This window comes from Hyperolius riggenbachi, chromosome 11 (genome assembly GCF_040937935.1).
Source record: "Hyperolius riggenbachi isolate aHypRig1 chromosome 11, aHypRig1.pri, whole genome shotgun sequence".
NCBI lineage: Eukaryota > Metazoa > Chordata > Amphibia > Anura > Hyperoliidae > Hyperolius > Hyperolius riggenbachi.
Genome location: NC_090656.1, coordinates 29345840 through 29370181, shown reverse-complemented (window position 1 = coordinate 29370181; position 24342 = coordinate 29345840). Strand labels below are relative to the sequence as shown.

The following is a 24342-nucleotide window of genomic DNA, read 5'->3' as shown; positions in this document are numbered from 1 at the left end:
GGACGGGGAGGGGGCCGTGGGGGGGGGGGGGGGGGGGGGGGGCGGCGCGCGCATCGCGCCGCGGCGAAAAGTGGGGAGGACTGAGGAGCGCGCAGCGACGAAGACTGGGGGGGGGGGCGCGAAAAATGGGCGTGGCCATGACATTGTATGGGCGGAGCTAACGTAACGATGTAACAGCGAGGCATAAGAAAGCAGTGTTTACGCCATGATGTGGACAAACGAGACTTTGCATCATGGGTGTGCAGAAACTGTGTGATGCTAATAGTATACCGTAACCACAAAGCAGCAAACATAGCCATCTATGACCATTAAATAATAAATGCAGTAACAGTTACCCCGGACACCAGAAAATAAACGCAATGGGCAACATGTCAGCACAAAATAAACGCAATGCGGGCAACATGTCAGTATAAAATAAATGCAATGCGGGCAACATGTCAGTACAAAATAAACGCAATGCGGGCAAACCTGTCAGTACAAAATAAACGCAATGCGGGCACACATGTCAGTACAAAATAAACGCAATGCGGGCAACATGTCAGTACAAAATAAACGCAATGCGGGCAAACATTTCACCAGAAAATAAACGCAATGCGGGCAAACATTTCACCAGAAAATAAACGCAATGCGGGCAAACATTTCACCAGAAAATAAGCGCAATGCGGGCAAACATTTCACCAGAAAATAAGCGCAATGCGGGCAAACATGTCAGTAAAAAATAAACGCAATGCGGGCAAACATGTCAGTACAAAATAAACGCAATGCGGGCAACATGTCAGTACAAAATTAACGCAATGCGGGCAAACATTTCACCAGAAAAGAAACGCAATGCGGGCAAACATTTCACCAGAAAAGAAACAATGCGGGCAAACATTTCACCAGAAAAGAAACGCAATGCGGGCAAACATTTCACCAGAAAAGAAACGCAATGCGGGCAAACATTTCACCTGGAAAAAAAACCGCAATGCGGGCAAACATTTCACCTGGAAAAAAAAACGCAATGCGGGCAAACATTTCACCAGAAAAGAAACGCAATGCGGGCAAACATTTCACCAGAAAAGAAACACACTGCGGGAAAACATTTCACCAGAAAAGAAACGCAATGCGGGCAAACATTTCACCTGGAAAAGAAAGCATTTACTCACCTGGCAGAAGTCTCCGGCCTCTGGCGCGCTGCTCCCGGGACCACCTTCCTCCTGCTAGTCTCCCGCGCTGACAGGGCTACGGCAAGATGGCGCCCGAAGCCCTGTACTGGAGACACAAATAGTCTCCAGTACAGGGCTTCGGCAGCCATCTTGCCGTAGCCCTGCTCGCCTGCCGGTGTCGGAACGGACACCGGAAGAGGAGGCTGGAGCGGGGCTGCGGGCAATGAACTGGCACGGCGTCTATACTCATGAACTGGCAGCGGCGTCTATAGAGTGGCCAGAGTCCCGAGGCTGGGACGTCCCGCTGCTGAAAGCGGGACGTTTCCCGGGACCTCATGCTGCCTGGGACAGCGGACCCCGAATCCGGGACGCGTCCCAGGCAATACGGGACGTATGGTCACTCTACAGAAGCCGAAGCCCAGTGCTGTGCGGCAGCAGTGAGTGATGGGAAAATGTGTGCTGTGGTAATGCTGCCTGGCCGTCCTGTCTGGGCTCATCTACCACCATGTCCCATCAAAATCAGACTCTCCCAGCAGCTACATTGTCTCCACTGGCCCAGCAATTAAATAATAACATTTGAAATGACAATAAATCATTAAAATGCTATTTATCGTATTTATGTATTCCCCATCAAAACGATAGAGTTCTTAATGATTTATCGGTGCGCCATTTTTCCCTACGCCATTTTTCACTGTATGCGCCTGGCAGCCATGCTGATCTATTTTGCTACAGTAGTGTCTGAATCACACCAGAAACAAGTATGCAGCTAATCTTGTCAGATCTGATAATAATGTCAGAAACACCTGATCTGCTGCATGCTTGTTCAGGGTCTGTGGATAAAAGTATTACATGCAGAGGATCAGCAGGGCAGCCAGGCAACTGGTATTGTTTAAAAGGAAATAAACAGTGCAGCCTCCATATCCCTGTCCTTGCAGTTGTCCTTTAAAGGAGAACTGTAGTGAGAGGTGTATGGAGGCTGCCATATTTATGTCCTTTTAATCAATACCAGTTGCCTGGCTGTCCTGCTGATCCTCTTCCGCTAATACTTTTAGCCCTAGGCCCTGAACAAGCATGCAGCAGATCAGGTGTTTGACATTTTTGTCAGATCTGACAAGATTAGCTGCATGCTTGTTTCTAGTGTGATTCACACTAGTGCAGGCAAACAGCACAGCAGGACAGCCGGGCAACTGGTATTGTTTAAAAGGAAATCAATATGGCAGCCTCCATATACCTCTCACTACAGTTCTCCTTTAATCTGCAAATGCTGCATCTGCAATCATACAGCTACTAATTCACACACTTTTCAGGAGCCCAGTGTCAGTGATTTTTAGGGTGAATGCATTGTATTCTTCTTTAAAGGGTACCACTAACCAATAAAGAAAGAGTAACACTGTGCCATCATCACCCCCTCCTCATCACCACGGAGTGCCCTTTTAGCATGCATGCTGCTCATCAGAGCTGTCACAAAGATAGGAGGGAAACAAAACAGCACAAATCACCTTCTATTCTGTTATTGGAAGGGGACAGATGTATCAGCAAGGTGTGAAAAGAAGATCCTCAGCTTCTTTAGTGACATCACTGCAGCAACCGAGAAGAAGAGAGCTCCCAGGGGAAATACAGTACCAGGGACAGTAATAAAGTACATAGATAAGATACTAGCTAGAAATTAAGTTAGTAATAGTATGTCTTCCTCCCAATATGCACTGGTGACACAGCCCTCCCTCTGTACCTCCCTCCCAATATGCACTGGTGACACAGCCCTCCCTCTGTACCTCCCTCCAAAATATGCCCAGGTGACACAGCCCTCCCTCTGTACCTCCCTCCAAAATATGCCCAGGTGACACAGCCCTCCCTCTGTACCTCCCTCCAAAATATGCCCAGGTGACACAGTCATCCCTCTATACCTCCCTCCCCAATATGCCCAGGTGACACAGCCCTCCCTCTGTACCTCCCTCCAAAATATGCCCAGGTGACACAGCCCTCCCTCTGTACCTCCCTCCAAAATATGCCCAGGTGACACAGTCATCCCTCTGTACCTCCCTCCAAAATATGCCCAGGTGACACAGTCATCCCTCTGTACGTCCCTCCACAATATGCCCAGGTGACACAGCCCTCCCTCTGTACGTCCCTCCAAAATATGCCCAGGTGACACAGCCCTCCCTCTGTACCTCCCTCCAAAATATGCCCAGGTGACACAGCCCTCCCTCTGTACCTCTCTCCAAAATATGCCCAGGTGACACAGCCCTCCCTCTGTACCTCCCTCCAAAATATGCCCAGGTGACACAGCCCTCCCTCTGTACCTCCCTCCAAAATATGCCCAGGTGACACAGTCATCCCTCTGTATCCTCCCTCCCCAATATGCCCAGGTGACACAGCCCTCCCTCTGTACCTCCCTCCCCAATATGCCCAGGTGACACAGTCATCCCTCTGTATCCTCCCTCCCCAATATGCCCAGGTGACACAGTCATCTCTCTGTATCCTCCCTCCCCAATATGCCAAGGTGACACAGTCATCCCTCTGTATCCTCCCTCCCCAATATGCCCAGGTGACACAGTCATCCCTCTGTATCCTCCCTCCCCAATATGCCCAGGTGACACAGTCATCCCTCTGTATCCTCCCTCCCCAATATGCCCAGGTGACACAGTCATCCATCTATACCTGCATCCCCAATATGCCCAGGTGACACAGTCATCCCTCTGTTCCTCCCTCCCCAATATGCCCAGGTGACACAGTCATCCCTCTGTATCCTCCCTCCCCAATATGCCCAGGTGACACAGTCATCCCTCTGTATCCTCCCTCCCCAATATGCTCAGGTGACACAGCCCCCCCCCCCTGTACCTCCCTCCCCAATAAGCTCAGGTGACACAGTCATCCCTCTGTATCCTCCCTCCCCAATATGCCCAGGTGACACAGTCATCCCTCTGTATCCTCCCTCCCCAATATGCCCAGGTGACACAGTCATCCATCTATACCTGCCTCCCCAATATGCCCAGGTGACACAGTCATCCCTCGGTATCCTCCCTCCCCAATATGCCCAGGTGACACAGTCATCCCTCTGTATCCTCCCTCCCCAATATGCCCAGGTGACACAGTCATCCCTCTGTGTCCTCCCTCCTCAATATGCCCAGGTGACACAGTCATCCCTCTGTATCCTCCCTCCCCAATATGCCCAGGTGACACAGTCATCCCTCTGTTCCTCCCTCCCTAATATGCCCAGGTGACACAGTCATCCCTCTGTACCTCCCTCCAAAATATGCCCAGGTGACAGTCATCCCTCTATACCTCCCTCCCCAATATGCCCAGGTGACACAGTCATCCCTCTATACCTCCCTCCCCAATATGCCCAGGTGACACAGCCCTCACTCTGTACCTTCCTCCCCAATGTGCCCAATGACAACGTCATCCCTCTGTATCCTCCCTCCCCAATATGCCCAGGTGACACAGTCATCCCTCTGTATCCTCCCTCCCCAATATGCCCAGGTGACACAGTCATCCATCTATACCTGCCTCCCCAATATGCCCAGGTGACACAGTCATCCCTCTGTATCCTCCCTCCCCAATATGCCCAGGTGACACAGTCATCCCTCTGTATCCTCCCTCCTCAATATGCCCAGGTGACACAGTCATCCCTCTGTATCCTCCCTCCCCAATATGCCCAGGTGACACAGTCATCCCTCTGTATCCTCCCTCCTCAATATGCCCAGGTGACACAGTCATCCCTCTGTATCCTCCCTCCCCAATATGCCCAGGTGACACAGTCATCCCTCTGTTCCTCCCTCCCTAATATGCCCAGGTGACACAGTCATCCCTCTGTACCTCCCTCCAAAATATGCCCAGGTGACACAGTCATCCCTCTATACCTCCCTCCCCAATATGCCCAGGTGACACAGCCCTCACTCTGTACCTTCCTCCCCAATGTGCCCAATGACAACGTCATCCCTCTGTACCCTCCTCCACAATATGCCCAGGTGACACAGACCCCCCCCCCTCCCCAATATGCCCAAGTGACAGGGCTACCCGCCATAGCTCCCAACTGTCCCTCTTTTGGAGGAACAGTCCCTCTTTGGGAATCCTCTCCCTCTTTCTTCCTCATTTGTCCCTTTCAGGACTGGTGTGCAGGTCTGTGTAAATATATGTATTTTTCTGCTTAAAAATGTGTTTACCTGACCCTGCAGGTTTTTTTTAAGCACTGGCGACTTTAGAAACCGCCTCAAAAGCGACTGTGCAATGATTCCCTATGAGAGTGTTTACATGTAAGCGTTTCGATTTCATTGAAATCGCAAACGTGCTACATGTACCATTTTCTGAGCACTTGCTATAATGGAAGCTATAAGGAAATTGCAAAACGCTTGAAAAAGCACTTTGTATAACAATTTCCCGATGGCTTTTAAGAATAAATACGGTACTTATCCATTAGCCGGGCGCATCCTCTAGGTGGCGACAAAACTCCACCAGAGTTACATCTTTCCCTACTATCCATGTCGGCCTGGAGGAGGAATAGTAATTAGCGCCACCTGCTGGATGCGCCCGGCTAACGGATAAGTACCATAAATACATAGTATTTATTCATTTCCAGGTCAAAAAGAGTTCATTTTCCTGACCAACGTCAGGAAGTGAAAATCTCAATTGCTCAGCAAAAGCACTTTTCTGAGCTCAAAGCGCAGGCGATTTATAATGTGAACAAGGCTTAAAGGACACCTGTAATATCTTTAAAAAAAAAGTTTAACTTACCTGGGGCTTCTACTGGCCCCTTGCAGACGTTTTGTGCGCGCGACGGGACAAAACAATCCTCCGTTTCCCCGCCGTGGCTCACTTTTGTTTTCCCGCTCAACGGCCATTGCACCTGCGCGGCAAAAGCGTCCATCGCAGGGAGCATCCTGCGCAGATTCAGTGCAAGTGGAGGATCGTTTTGTCCCGGCGTGGGCACAGGACTTCTTTTTTTTTTAAGGTATAAGTGTCGTTTAAGGTTCCCGCTTTCTGATCTTAAACAGTTGGGCGGTATGGCCTCCCCTCTGTACCTCCCAGGGTCAGTGACCATTTACTCTCAGGGACAATCAGCTAGAGAACTGACTGGCAAATGCACAAGATAGTAAAAGTTAACTAGGACCCCTCGGACATGTAACCCTGCTGACAGTCCAAAGGTCCAGGCTGTGAAGCGCAGAGCTGCTGGCATGAGCAGTCACCGGCTGCAGCTTATCAGGCAGCAGCTGCAGGGCACACAGGTAATTATACTGCAGAGCTAGCTTCTACATGTCACTGTATACCTATATTACACACCCCTCCCTGAGTAGGAAGTAACAGGATTTCCTCTGATTCTGCACAGAACTGCCTGGACCTCAGGTAGGTGAATACTGGGCAGATATAACCAGAGAGGAGCAGCAATCACCAGTAATGTGACCAGCAGCAGACACTGGCCTGAGGGGGGAGGAATCAGCTGAACAGAGGCCCAGCTGCAGCTGCCAAACTTTTTAACTAATTACAAACAAACTTTGGCTGCAATATGAGGAAGGCCTGGGGGAATGTGGCCTGTGCAGGGATAGTGGCCTGTGCAGGGATAGAGGTAATGTGGGCTGCTCAGCAGAGGAGAGTGCAGAGGTCACGTCTACAGAAGGTTGTTGTCTAAATACCTTTTATTGGCTGTCTGAATTTATTTTTGGAAGCAGCAGTATCCTTATCATGAGCTGATCCTGTCAGATGACATTCCACTATAATCACATGTGCATTCATCAAACATTGATTTGGTAATATCTCTAAAAATGAAGTGAGAGGTATACGGAGGCTGCCATATTTATTTCCTGTTAAAGTGGACCTGAACTCAGACCTCTGCTCTAAAAGATAAGCAACAGCATAATGACCTTTAAACAAAAACGTTTCTTTGTTACAGCTGACACAAATGCTCTGTTTCTATTTCCTGATTCATGGAAGCAGACATATTGTTTACAGCCTGTGCTTTTAAAGGAGAACTGTAGTGAGAGATATATGGAGGCTGCCATATTTATTTCCTTTTAAGCAATACCAGTTGCCTGGCTATTCAGCTAATCCTCTGCCTCTAATACTTTCAGCCATAGGCCCTGAACAAGCATGCAGCAGATCAGGTGTTTCTGACAAATTTAGACAGATATGACAAGATTAGCTGCATGCTGGTTTCTGGTGTGATTCAGACACTTCTTTAGGCAAATAGACCATCAGGGCTGCCAGGCAACTGGTATTGCTTAAAAGGAAATAAATATGGCAGCCTCCATATCCCTCTCACTACAGTTCTCCTTTAAATGGCCTTACCTGCTTATCTGCTGTGGCAGTCATGTGACAGAGGAGGATCAAATTACAACTTGTGATTAAACACAGATGAGGGGGAATTAAACAGCCTAAACGCTCTAAATACATACAGGGTGCATTTCTCTCTGTTTTCCCTTCTGTCCTGTGCAAAAGTTCGGGTCCACGTTAAGCAATACCAGTTGCCTGGCCATCCTCCTGATCCTCTGCCTCTAAGGGCCCGTTTCAACTACAGCGAATCTGCATGAGTTTTCTGCATGCAGATTCGCATAACCCATTATAGTAAATGGGCCTGTTTCCACTTGTCTGGAATTCTGTGCGGTTTGCTGTGCAGAAAAAATCTGCTCAGCAGACCCATCAGAACTTGCTCGCCTCACACACGCGTGATATTAATAGGAAAATCGCAAGCAGTTAAGTCTTGCGATTTTCTGTGCGTTTTCGCTTAAAACCCCATGTTAATGCTTACCGGCATTGACCTGGTTAAAATCACATAACGCAAACAGTGAGCGGTTTCACGTGAAACGCATACAAACGCGAACAAATCCGCAACCGCATGCGGATTCGATCACACGTTTTCTGCAACGGAATCGTGCCGCTGTAGTAGAAACGAGCCCTTATACTGCAATACGCATAGCAGCTGCTGTGGGGCCCAGTGGGTACTTAATGTATTCACCATTAAAGAGGAACTGTAACGACACAACGTCCCCTGGGGGGTACTCACCTCGGGTGGGGGAAGCCTCCGGATCCTAATGAGGCTTCCCACGCCGTCCTCCATCCGTCAGGGGTCTCGCTGCAGCCCTCCGTGCAGCCGTGACGTAATATTTACCTTCCTGGCTCCTGCGCAGGCGCTCTGACGGCTGTCGGCTCCGAAGTAGGCGGAAATACCCGATCGCCGTCGGGTCTGCTCTACTGCGCAGGCGCAAGTTTCCGGCGCCTGCGCAGTAGAGCGGACCCGACGGAGATCGGGTATTTCCGTCTATTTCCGTGCCGAAAGCAGCCACAGCGCCCCCGCTGGAGCCAGCAAAGGTAAATATTGAAGCTACAGTCGGCTCTGTCGCCGGCTGTTCGGAGGGCTGCAGCGAGACCCCCGTGGGACAGAGGACGGCGTGGGAAGCCTCATTAGGATCCGGAGGCTTCCCCCACCCGAGGTGAGAACCCCCCAGGGGATGTTTCTGATGTTACAGAGTCTCTTTAACTTTCCTGTGATTCTCCACCCTCTGGCTTTGTCTCAATGCCCATGAAATATGTGCAGTGCTGATTGCATGATAATGAAAATAGCCCAGTTAACTTATATCCATAGGATAGGGGGAGGGGGCATTGCTTAAGAATGCCTCCATCTGAGGGCCCCATGAAAGTTTTGCTATGGGGCCCCATGATCTCTAGCTACGCTACTGCTCCTCAATACTGTCTGTTATTAGGTGGGAAGAGTTTGTGTCACCTGGCTCATATCAGGCCAAAGCTGGGGTCAGTAAATTAGCAGCATAAGAGGCAGAGCACACAGAGATCATTATGTATGTATGATGTGTACTGTAGATAAATGCTGTTCACTGTGTGTTCTGACTCGTCAGGAGATGTCGGGGGCCAGTCCCAGTCTGCTGACCACGCATGTCCTAAACACAGCGCAGGGGATCCCAGCCAAAGGCCTGACGTTGTCCTTGTCCAAGTATGACAGCAATGAAGCCAAATGGAAGCCGGTGAGCCGAAGGTGAGTCTGTCCGCCCTAATACAGCACATCAGTCTTATGGGTCACACTAATACAGCACATCACTTGGGTCACACTAATACAGCACATCACTTGGGTCACACTAATACAGCACATCACTTGGGTCACACTAATACAGCACATCACTTGGGTCACACTAATACAGCACATCACTTGGGTCACACTAATACAGCACATCAGTCTTATGGGTCACACTAATACAGCACATCAGTCTTATGGGTCACACTAATACAGCACATCAGTCTTATGGGTCACACTAATACAGCACATCAGTCTTATGGGTCACACTAATACAGCACATCACTTGGGTCACACTAATACAGCACATCACTTGGGTCACACTAATACAGCACATCACTTGGGTCACACTAATACAGCACATCACTTGGGTCACACTAATACAGCACATCACTTGGGTCACACTACTACAGCACATCAGTCTTATGGGTCACACTAATACAGCACATCAGTCTTATGGGTCACACTAATACAGCACATCAGTCTTATGGGTTACACTAATACAGCACATCACTTGGGTCACACTAATACAGCACATCAGTCTTATGGGTCACACTACTACAGCACATCAGTCTTATGGGTCACACTACTACAGCACATCACTCTTATGGGTCACACTAATACAGCACATCACTCTTATGGGTCACACTAATACAGCACCTCAGTCTTATGGGTTACACTAATACAGCACATCACTTGGGTCACACTAATACAGCACATCAGTCTTATGGGTCACACTACTACAGCACATCACTCTTATGGGTCACACTAATACAGCACATTACTCTTATGGGTCACACTAATACAGCACCTCAGTCTTATGGGTTACACTAATACAGCACATCACTTGGGTCACACTAATACAGCACATCAGTCTTATGGGTCACACTAATACAGCACATCACTTGGGTCACACTAATACAGCACATCAGTCTTATGGGTCACACTAATACAGCACCTCAGTCTTATGGGTCACACTAATACAGCACATCACTTGGGTCACACTAATACAGCACCTCAGTCTTATGGGTCACACTAATACAGCACATCACTTGGGTCACACTAATACAGCACATCACTCTTATGGGTCACACTAATACAGCACATCACTTGGGTCACACTAATACAGCACATCACTCTTATGGGTCACACTAATACAGCACATCACTCTTATGGGTTACACTAATACAGCACATCACTCTTATGGGTCACACTAATACAGCACATCAGTCTTATGGGTCACACTAATACAGCACATCACTCTTATGGGTCACACTAATACAGCACATCACTTGGGTCACACTAATACAGCACATCAGTCTTGTGGGTCACACTAATACAGCACGTCAGTCTTATGGGTCACACTAATACAGCACATCACTTGGGTCACACTAATACAGCACATCACTCTTATGGGTCACACTAATACAGCACATCACTCTTATGGGTCACACTAATACAGCACATCAGTCTTATGGGTCACACTAATACAGCACATCACTTGGGTCACACTAATACAGCACATCACTCTTATGGGTCACACTAATACAGCACATCAGTCTTATGGGTCACACTAATACAGCACATCACTTGGGTCACACTAATACAGCACATCACTTGGGTCACACTAATACAGCACATCACTTGGGTCACACTAATACAGCACATCACTCTTATGGGTCACACTAATACAGCACATCAGTCTTATGGGTCACACTAATACAGCACATCACTTGGGTCACACTAATACAGCACCTCAGTCTTATGGGTCACACTAATACAGCACCTCAGTCTTATGGGTCACACTACTACAGCACATCACTCTTATGGGTCACACTAATACAGCACATCACTCTTATGGGTCACACTAAGACAGCACATCACTTGGGTCACACTAATACAGCACATCAGTCTTGTGGGTCACACTAATACAGCACATCAGTCTTATGGGTCACACTAATACAGCACATCAGTCTTATGGGTCACACTAATACAGCACATCACTCTTATGGGTCACACTAATACAGCACATCAGTCTTATGGGTCACACTAATACAGCACAATCACTCTTATGGGTCACACTATTACAGCACATCACTCTTATGGGTCACACTAATACAGCACATCACTTGGGTCACACTAATACAGCACATCAGTCTTGTGGGTCACACTAATACAGCACATCACTCTTATGGGTCACACTAATACAGCACATCACTCTTATGGGTCACACTAATACAGTACGTCAGTCTTATGGGTCACACTAATACAGCACATCACTCTTATGGGTCACACTAATACAGCACATCACTCTTATGGGTCACACTAATACAGTACGTCAGTCTTATGGGTCACACTATTACAGCACATCAGTCTTATGGGTCACACTAATACAGCACATCAGTCTTATGGGTCACACTAATACAGCACATCAGTCTTATGGGTCACACTAATACAGCACATCAGTCTTATGGGTCACACTAATACAGCACATCACTTGGGTCACACTAATACAGCACATCACTTGGGTCACACTAATACAGCACATCACTTGTGTCACACTAATACAGCACATCACTCTTATGGGTCACACTAATACAGCACATCAGTCTTATGGGTCACACTAATACAGCACATCACTTGGGTCACACTAATACAGCACCTCAGTCTTATGGGTCACACTAATACAGCACCTCAGTCTTATGGGTCACACTACTACAGCACATCAGTCTTATGGGTCACACTAATACAGCACATCACTCTTATGGGTCACACTACTACAGCGCATCAGTCTTATGGGTCACACTAATACAGCACATCAGTCTTATGGGTCACACTAATACAGCACATCACTCTTATGGGTCACACTAATACAGCACATCAGTCTTATGGGTCACACTAATACAGCACATCACTCTTATGGGTCACACTAATACAGCACATCACTTGGGTCACACTAATACAGCACGTCAGTCTTATGGGTCACACTAATACAGCACATCAGTCTTATGGGTCACACTAATACAGCACATCAGTCTTATGGGTCACACTAATACAGCACATCACTTGGGTCACACTAATACAGCACATCACTCTTATGGGTCACACTAATACAGCACATCACTTGGGTCACACTAATACAGCACATCAGTCTTGTGGGTCACACTAATACAGCACATCAGTCTTATGGGTCACACTAATACAGCACATCACTTGGGTCACACTAATACAGCACATCACTTGGGTCACACTAATACAGCACATCAGTCTTATGGGTCACACTAATACAGCACAATCACTCTTATGGGTCACACTAATACAGCACATCAGTCTTATGGGTCACACTAATACAGCACATCAGTCTTATGGGTCACACTAATACAGCACAATCACTCTTATGGGTCACACTATTACAGCACATCACTCTTATGGGTCACACTAATACAGCACATCACTTGGGTCACACTAATACAGCACATCAGTCTTATGGGTCACACTAATACAGCACATCACTCTTATGGGTCACACTAATACAGCACATCACTTGGGTCACACTAATACAGCACATCAGTCTTATGGGTCACACTAATACAGCACATCACTTGGGTCACACTAATACAGCACATCAGTCTTATGGGTCACACTAATACAGCACATCAGTCTTATGGGTCACACTAATACAGCACATCACTCTTATGGGTCACACTAATACAGCACCTCAGTCTTATGGGTCACACTATTACAGCACATCACTCTTATGGGTCACACTAATACAGCACATCAGTCTTATGGGTCACACTATTACAGCACATCACTCTTATGGGTCACACTAATACAGCACATCAGTCTTATGGGTCACACTAATACAGCACATCAGTCTTATGGGTCACACTAATACAGCACATCACTCTTATGGGTCACACTAATACAGCACATCACTTGGGTCACACTAATACAGCACATCAGTCTTATGGGTCACACTAATACAGCACATCAGTCTTATGGGTCACACTAATACAGCACATCAGTCTTATGGGTCACACTAATACAGCACATCAGTCTTATGGGTCACACTAATACAGCACATCAGTCTTATGGGTCACACTAATACAGCACATCAGTCTTATGGGTCACACTAATACAGCACATCACTCTTATGGGTCACACTAATACAGCACATCAGTCTTATGGGTCACACTAATACAGCACATCACTTGGGTCACACTAATACAGCACATCACTCTTATGGGTCACACTAATACAGCACATCACTCTTATGGGTCACACTAATACAGCACATCACTCTTATGGGTCACACTAATACAGTACGTCAGTCTTATGGGTCACACTAATACAGCACATCAGTCTTATGGGTCACACTAATACAGCACATCAGTCTTATGGGTCACACTAATACAGCACATCACTTGGGTCACACTAATACAGCACATCACTCTTATGGGTCACACTAATACAGCACATCACTCTTATGGGTCACACTAATACAGCACATCATTCTTATGGGTCACACTAATACAGCACATCACTTGGGTCACACTAATACAGCACATCAGTCTTGTGGGTCACACTAATACAGCACATCAGTCTTATGGGTCACACTAATACAGCACATCACTTGGGTCACACTAATACAGCACATCACTTGGGTCACACTAATACAGCACCTCAGTCTTATGGGTCACACTAATACAGCACATCATTCTTATGGGTCACACTAATACAGCACCTCAGTCTTATGGGTTACACTAATACAGCACATCACTTGGGTCACACTAATACAGCACATCAGTCTTATGGGTCACACTACTACAGCACATCAGTCTTATGGGTCACACTATTACAGCACATCAGTCTTATGGGTCACACTAATACAGCACATCACTTGGGTCACACTAATACAGCACATCACTTGGGTCACACTAATACAGCACATCACTTGGGTCACACTAATACAGCACATCACTCTTATGGGTCACACTAATACAGCACATCACTCTTATGGGTCACACTAATACAGCACATCACTCTTATGGGTCACACTAATACAGCACATCACTTGGGTCACACTAATACAGCACCTCAGTCTTATGGGTCACACTAATACAGCACCTCAGTCTTATGGGTCACACTAATACAGCACATCACTTGGGTCACACTAATACAGCACATCACTCTTATGGGTCACACTAATACAGCACATCATTCTTATGGGTCACACTAATACAGCGCATCACTCTTATGGGTCACACTAATACAGCACATTACTCTTATGGGTCACACTAATACAGCACATCACTCTTATGGGTCACACTAATACAGCGCATCACTCTTATGGGTCACACTAATACAGCGCATCACTCTTATGGGTCACACTAATACAGCGCATCACTCTTATGGGTCACACTAATACAGCACATCACTCTTATGGGTCACACTATTACAGCACATCAGTCTTATGGGTCACACTAATACAGCACATTACTCTTATGGGTCACACTAATACAGCACATCACTCTTATGGGTCACACTATTACAGCACATCAGTCTTATGGGTCACACTAATACAGCACATCACTTGGGTCACACTAATACAGCACATCACTCTTATGGGTCACACTAATACAGCACATCACTCTTATGGGTCACACTAATACAGCACATTACTCTTATGGGTCACACTATTACAGCACATCAGTCTTATGGGTCACACTAATACAGCACATCACTCTTATGGGTCACACTAATACAGCACATCACTCTTATGGGTCACACTAATACAGCACATCACTCTTATGGGTCACACTAATACAGCACATCAGTCTTATGGGTCACACTAATACAGCACATCAGTCTTATGGGTCACACTAATACAGCACATCAGTCTTATGGGTCACACTAATACAGCACATCACTTGGGTCACACTAATACAGCACATCAGTCTTATGGGTCACACTAATACAGCACATCACTCTTATGGGTCACACTATTACAGCACATCACTCTTATGGGTCACACTAATACAGCACATCACTTGGGTCACACTAATACAGCACATCACTCTTATGGGTCACACTAATACAGCACATCACTCTTATGGGTCACACTAATACAGCACATCACTTGGGTCACACTAATACAGCACATCACTCTTATGGGTCACACTAATACAGCACATCACTCTTATGGGTCACACTAATACAGCACATTACTCTTATGGGTCACACTATTACAGCACATCAGTCTTATGGGTCACACTAATACAGCACATCAGTCTTATGGGTCACACTAATACAGCACATCACTTGGGTCACACTAATACAGCACATCACTCTTATGGGTCACACTAATACAGCACATCACTCTTATGGGTCACACTAATACAGCACATCAGTCTTATGGGTCACACTAATACAGCACATCAGTCTTATGGGTCACACTAATACAGCACATCACTCTTATGGGTCACACTAATACAGCACATTACTCTTATGGGTCACACTAATACAGCACATCACTCTTATGGGTCACACTAATACAGCACATCAGTCTTATGGGTCACACTAATACAGCACATCAGTCTTATGGGTCACACTAATACAGCACATCAGTCTTATGGGTCACACTAATACAGCACATCACTCTTATGGGTCACACTAATACAGCACATCAGTCTTATGGGTCACACTAATACAGCACATCACTCTTATGGGTCACACTAATACAGCACATCAGTCTTATGGGTCACACTAATACAGCACATCAGTCTTATGGGTCACACTAATACAGCACATCACTTGGGTCACACTAATACAGCACATCAGTCTTATGGGTCACACTAATACAGCACATCACTCTTATGGGTCACACTAATACAGCACATCACTTGGGTCACACTAATACAGCACATCAGTCTTATGGGTCACACTAATACAGCACATCACTCTTATGGGTCACACTAATACAGCACATCACTCTTATGGGTCACACTAATACAGCACATCACTCTTATGGGTCACACTAATACAGCACATCACTCTTATGGGTCACACTAATACAGCACATCACTTGGGTCACACTAATACAGCACATCACTCTTATGGGTCACACTAATACAGCACATCAGTCTTATGGGTCACACTAATACAGCACATCAGTCTTATGGGTCACACTAATACAGTACATCAGTCTTATGGGTCACACTACTACAGCACATCAGTCTTATGGGTCACACTAATACAGCACATCACTCTTATGGGTCACACTAATACAGCACATCACTCTTATGGGTCACACTAATACAGCACATTACTCTTATGGGTCACACTAATACAGCACATCAGTCTTATGGGTCACACTAATACAGCACATCACTTGGGTCACACTAATACAGCACATCACTCTTATGGGTCACACTAATACAGCACATCAGTCTTATGGGTCACACTAATACAGCACATCACTCTTATGGGTCACACTAATACAGCACATCACTCTTATGGGTCACACTAATACAGCACATCACTCTTATGGGTCACACTAATACAGCACATCACTTGGGTCACACTAATACAGCACATCACTCTTATGGGTCACACTAATACAGCACATCAGTCTTATGGGTCACACTAATACAGCACATCAGTCTTATGGGTCACACTACTACAGCACATCACTCTTATGGGTCACACTAATACAGCACATCACTTGGGTCACACTAATACAGCACATCACTTGGGTCACACTAATACAGCACATCACTCTTATGGGTCACACTAATACAGCACATCAGTCTTATGGGTCACACTAATACAGCACATCAGTCTTATGGGTCACACTAATACAGCACATCAGTCTTATGGGTCACACTAATACAGCACATCACTCTTATGGGTCACACTAATACAGCACATCACTCTTATGGGTCACACTAATACAGCACATCACTCTTATGGGTCACACTAATACAGTACATCACTTGGGTCACACTAATACAGCACATCACTCTTATGGGTCACACTAATACAGCACATCAGTCTTATGGGTCACACTAATACAGCACATCAGTCTTATGGGTCACACTACTACAGCACATCACTCTTATGGGTCACACTAATACAGCACATCACTTGGGTCACACTAATACAGCACATCAGTCTTATGGGTCACACTAATACAGCACATCAGTCTTATGGGTCACACTAATACAGCACATCAGTCTTATGGGTCACACTAATACAGCGCATCACTCTTATGGGTCACACTAATACAGCACATCACTCTTATGGGTCACACTAATACAGCACATCACTTGGGTCACACTAATACAGCACATCACTCTTATGGGTCACACTAATACAGCACATCAGTCTTATGGGTCACACTAATACAGCACATCACTCTTATGGGTCACACTAATACAGCACATCACTCTTATGGGTCACACTAATACAGCACATCACTCTTATGGGTCACACTAATACAGCACATCACTTGGGTCACACTAATACAGCACATCACTCTTATGGGTCACACTAATACAGCACATCAGTCTTATGGGTCACACTAATACAGCACATCAGTCTTATGGGTCACACTACTACAGCACATCACTCTTATGGGTCACACTAATACAGCACATCACTTGGGTCACACTAATACAGCACATCACTTGGGTCACACTAATACAGCACATCACTCTTATGGGTCACACTAATACAGCACATCAGTCTTATGGGTCACACTAATACAGCACATCAGTCTTATGGGTCACACTAATACAGCACATCAGTCTTATGGGTCACACTAATACAGCGCATCACTCTTATGGGTCACACAAATACAGCACGTCACTCTTATGGGTCACACTAATACAGCACATCACTTGGGTCACACTAATACAGCACATCACTTGGGTCACACTAATACAGCACATCAGTCTTATGGGTCACACTAATACAGCACATCACTTGGGTCACACTAATACAGCACATCACTTGGGTCACACTAATACAGCACATCACTCTTATGGGTCACACTAATACAGCACATCAGTCTTATGGGTCACACTAATACAGCACATCACTCTTATGGGTCACACTAATACAGCACATCACTCTTATGGGTCACACTAATACAGCACATCAGTCTTATGGGTCACACTAATACAGCACATCAGTCTTATGGGTCACACTAATACAGCACATCACTTGGGTCACACTAATACAGCACATCACTCTTATGGGTCACACTATTACAGCACATCAGTCTTATGGGTCACACTAATACAGCACATCACTCTTATGGGTCACACTAATACAGCACATCAGTCTTATGGGTCACACTAATACAGCACATCACTTGGGTCACACTAATACAGCACATCACTCTTATGGGTCACACTATTACAGCACATCAGTCTTATGGGTCACACTAATACAGCACATCAGTCTTATGGGTCACACTAATACAGCACATCAGTCTTATGGGTCACACTAATACAGCACATCACTTGGGTCACACTAATACAGCACATCAGTCTTATGGGTCACACTAATACAGCACATCAGTCTTATGGGTCACACTAATACAGCACATCACTCTTATGGGTCACACTAATACAGCACATCAGTCTTATGGGTCACACTAATACAGCACATCACTCTTATGGGTCACACTAATACAGCACATCAGTCTTATGGGTCACACTAATACAGCACATCAGTCTTATGGGTCACACTAATACAGCACATCAGTCTTATGGGTCACACTAATACAGCACATCAGTCTTATGGGTCACACTAATACAGCACATCAGTCTTATGGGTCACACTAATACAGCACATCACTTGGGTCACACTAATACAGCACATCAGTCTTATGGGTCACACTACTACAGCACATCAGTCTTATGGGTCACACTAATACAGCACATCACTCTTATGGGTCACACTAATACAGCACATCACTCTTATGGGTCACACTAATACAGCACATCAGTCTTATGGGTCACACTAATACAGCACATCACTTGGGTCACACTAATACAGCACATCAGTCTTATGGGTCACACTAATACAGCACATCACTCTTATGGGTCACACTAATACAGCACATCACTTGGGTCACACTAATACAGCACATCAGTCTTATGGGTCACACTAATACAGCACATCACTTGGGTCACACTAATACAGCACATCACTCTTATGGGTCACACTACTACAGCACATCAGTCTTATGGGTCACACTAATACAGCACATCAGTCTTATGGGTCACACTAATACAGCACATCACTTGGGTCACACTAATACAGCACATCACTCTTATGGGTCACACTACTACAGCACATCACTCTTATGGGTCACACTAATACAGCACATTACTCTTATGGGTCACACTAATACAGCACATCACTCTTATGGGTCACACTAATACAGCACATCACTCTTATGGGTCACACTAATACAGCACATCAGTCTTATGGGTCACACTAATACAGCACATCACTCTTATGGGTCACACTAATACAGCACATCACTTGTATGGGTCACACTAATACAGCACATCACTTGGGTCACACTAATACAGCACATCACTCTTATGGGTCACACTAATACAGCACATCAGTCTTATGGGTCACACTAATACAGCACATCAGTCTTATGGGTCACACTACTACAGCACATCACTCTTATGGGTCACACTAATACAGCACATCACTCTTATGGGTCACACTACTACAGCACATCAGTCTTATGGGTCACACTAATACAGCACATCAGTCTTATGGGTCACACTAATACAGCACATCACTTGGGTCACACTAATACAGCACATCAGTCTTATGGGTCACACTAATACAGCACATCACTTGGGTCACACTAATACAGCACATCACTCTTATGGGTCACACTACTACAGCACATCAGTCTTATGGGTCACACTAATACAGCACATCAGTCTTATGGGTCACACTAATACAGCACATCACTTGGGTCACACTAATACAGCACATCACTCTTATGGGTCACACTACTACAGCACATCACTCTTATGGGTCACACTAATACAGCACATTACTCTTATGGGTCACACTAATACAGCACATCACTCTTATGGGTCACACTAATACAGCACATCACTCTTATGGGTCACACTAATACAGCACATCAGTCTTATGGGTCACACTAATACAGCACATCACTCTTATGGGTCACACTAATACAGCACATCACTTGTATGGGTCACACTAATACAGCACATCACTTGGGTCACACTAATACAGCACATCACTCTTATGGGTCACACTAATACAGCACATCAGTCTTATGGGTCACACTAATACAGCACATCAGTCTTATGGGTCACACTACTACAGCACATCACTCTTATGGGTCACACTAATACAGCACATCAGTCTTATGGGTCACACTAATACAGCACATCACTCTTATGGGTCACACTAATACAGCACATCACTTGGGTCACACTAATACAGCACATCAGTCTTATGGGTCACACTAATACAGCACATCACTTGGGTCACACTAATACAGCACATCACTCTTATGGGTCACACTACTACAGCACATCAGTCTTATGGGTCACACTAATACAGCACATCAGTCTTATGGGTCACACTAATACAGCACATCACTTGGGTCACACTAATACAGCACATCACCCTTATGGGTCACACTACTACAGCACATCACTCTTATGGGTCACACTAATACAGCACATTACTCTTATGGGTCACACTAATACAGCACATCACTCTTATGGGTCACACTAATACAGCACATCACTCTTATGGGTCACACTAATACAGCACATCAGTCTTATGGGTCACACTAATACAGCACATCAGTCTTATGGGTCACACTAATACAGCACATCAGTCTTATGGGTCACACTAATACAGCACATCACTTGGGTCACACTAATACAGCACATCAGTCTTATGGGTCACACTAATACAGCACATCAGTCTTATGGGTCACACTAATACAGCACATCAGTCTTATGGGTCACACTAATACAGCACATCAGTCTTATGGGTCACACTAATACAGCACATCACTCTTATGGGTCACACTAATACAGCACATCACTTGTATGGGTCACACTAATACAGCACATCACTTGGGTCACACTAATACAGCACATCACTCTTATGGGTCACACTAATACAGCACATCAGTCTTATGGGTCACACTAATACAGCACATCAGTCTTATGGGTCACACTAATACAGCACATCACTCTTATGGGTCACACTAATACAGCACATCACTTGGGTCACACTAATACAGCACGTCAGTCTTATGGGTCACACTAATACAGCACATCAGTCTTATGGGTCACACTAATACAGCACATCAGTCTTATGGGTCACACTAATACAGCACATCACTTGGGTCACACTAATACAGCACATCAGTCTTATGGGTCACACTAATACAGCACATCACTCTTATGGGTCACACTAATACAGCACATCACTCTTATGGGTCACACTAATACAGCACATCAGTCTTATGGGTCACACTAATACAGCACATCAGTCTTATGGGTCACACTAATACAGCACATCACTTGGGTCACACTAATACAGCACATTACTCTTATGGGTCACACTAATACAGCACGTCACTCTTATGGGTCACACTAATACAGCACATCACTCTTATGGGTCACACTAATACAGCGCATCACTCTTATGGGTCACACTAATACAGCACATCATTCTTATGGGTCACACTAATACAGCACATCAGTCTTATGGGTCACACTAATACAGCACATCAGTCTTATGGGTCACACTAATACAGCACATCACTCTTATGGGTCACACTAATACAGCACATCACTCTTATGGGTCACACTAATACAGCACATCAGTCTTATGGGTCACACTAATACAGCACATCAGTCTTATGGGTCACACTAATACAGCACATCACTTGGGTCACACTAATACAGCACATTACTCTTATGGGTCACACTAATACAGCGCATCACTCTTATGGGTCACACTAATACAGCACATCATTCTTATGGGTCACACTAATACAGCACATCAGTCTTATGGGTCACACTAATACAGCACATCAGTCTTATGGGTCACACTAATACAGCGCATCAGTCTTATGGGTCACACTACTACAGCACATCACTCTTATGGGTCACACTAATACAGCACATCACTCTTATGGGTCACACTAATACAGCACATCACTCTTATGGGTCACACTAATACAGCGCATCAGTCTTATGGGTCACACTACTACAGCACATCACTCTTATGGGTCACACTAATACAGCACATCACTCTTATGGGTCACACTAATACAGTACATCAGTCTTATGGGTCACACTAATACAGCACATCACTCTTATGGGTCACACTAATACAGCGCATCAGTCTTATGGGTCACACTAATACAGCACATCACTTGGGTCACACTAATACAGCACATCAGTCTTATGGGTCACACTAATACAGCACATCAGTCTTATGGGTCACACTAATACAGCACATCACTTGGGTCACACTAATACAGCACATCAGTCTTATGGGTCACACTAATACAGCACATCACTCTTATGGGTCACACTAATACAGCACATCACTTGGGTCACACTAATACAGCACATCAGTCTTATGGGTCACACTAATACAGCACATCAGTCTTATGGGTCACACTAATACAGCACATCAGTCTTATGGGTCACACTAATACAGCGCATCAGTCTTATGGGTCACACTACTACAGCGCATCACTCTTATGGGTCACACTAATACAGCACATCACTCTTATGGGTCACACTAATACAGCACATCACTCTTATGGGTCACACTAATACAGCACATCAGTCTTATGGGTCACACTAATACAGCACATCAGTCTTATGGGTCACACTAATACAGCACATCACTCTTATGGGTCACACTAATACAGCGCATCAGTCTTATGGGTCACACTAATACAGCACATCACTTGGGTCACACTAATACAGCACATCACTCTTATGGGTCACACTAATACAGCACATCAGTCTTATGGGTCACACTAATACAGCACGTCAGTCTTATGGGTCACACTAATACAGCACATCACTTGGGTCACACTAATACAGCACATCACTCTTATGGGTCACACTATTACAGCACATCAGTCTTATGGGTCACACTAATACAGCACATCACTCTTATGGGTCACACTAATACAGCACATCACTCTTATGGGTCACACTAATACAGCACATCACTTGTATGGGTCACACTACTACAGCACATCACTCTTATGGGTCACACTATTAAGCACATCAGTCTTATGGGTCACACTAATACAGCACATCACTCTTATGGGTCACACTATTACAGCACATCAGTCTTATGGGTCACACTAATACAGCACATCAGTCTTATGGGTCACACTAATACAGCACATCACTTGGGTCACACTAATACAGCACATCACTCTTATGGGTCACACTAATACAGCACATCACTCTTGTGGGTCACACTAATACAGCACATCACTTGGGTCACACTAATACAGCACATCAGTCTTATGGGTCACACTAATACAGCACATCAGTCTTATGGGTCACACTAATACAGCACATCACTTGGGTCACACTAATACAGCACATCACTTGGGTCACACTAATACAGCACATCACTTGGGTCACACTAATACAGCACCTCAGTCTTATGGGTCACACTAATACAGCACATCACTCTTATGGGTCACACTATTACAGCACATCACTTGGGTCACACTAATACAGCACATCAGTCTTATGGGTCACACTAATACAGCACATCACTTGGGTCACACTAATACAGCACATCAGTCTTATGGGTCACACTAATACAGCACATCACTTGGGTCACACTAATACAGCACATCACTTGGGTCACACTAATACAGCACATCACTTGGGTCACACTAATACAGCACCTCAGTCTTATGGGTCACACTAATACAGCACATCACTCTTATGGGTCACACTAATACAGCACATCAGTCTTATGGGTCACACTACTACAGCACATCAGTCTTATGGGTCACACTAATACAGCACATTACTCTTATGGGTCACACTAATACAGCACATCACTCTTATGGGTCACACTATTACAGCACAT

At 45.4% G+C, this 24342-nt stretch overlaps 1 protein-coding gene across 1 annotated transcript in view; it reads left to right on the top strand.

The window, feature by feature from the left end:
* The first annotated feature begins 6240 nt into the window (after nt 1–6240).
* Nucleotides 6241–24342, top strand: part of LOC137538674 (5-hydroxyisourate hydrolase-like) — a 58385-nt gene continuing 40283 nt past the window's right edge. Inside the window, exons 1-2 of the mRNA XM_068260960.1 lie at nt 6241–6367; nt 8987–9123. Coding sequence (XP_068117061.1) covers nt 6317–6367; nt 8987–9123 — 188 coding nt within the window. The 5' untranslated portion in view covers nt 6241–6316. The remainder of the gene's footprint in view (nt 6368–8986; nt 9124–24342) is intronic.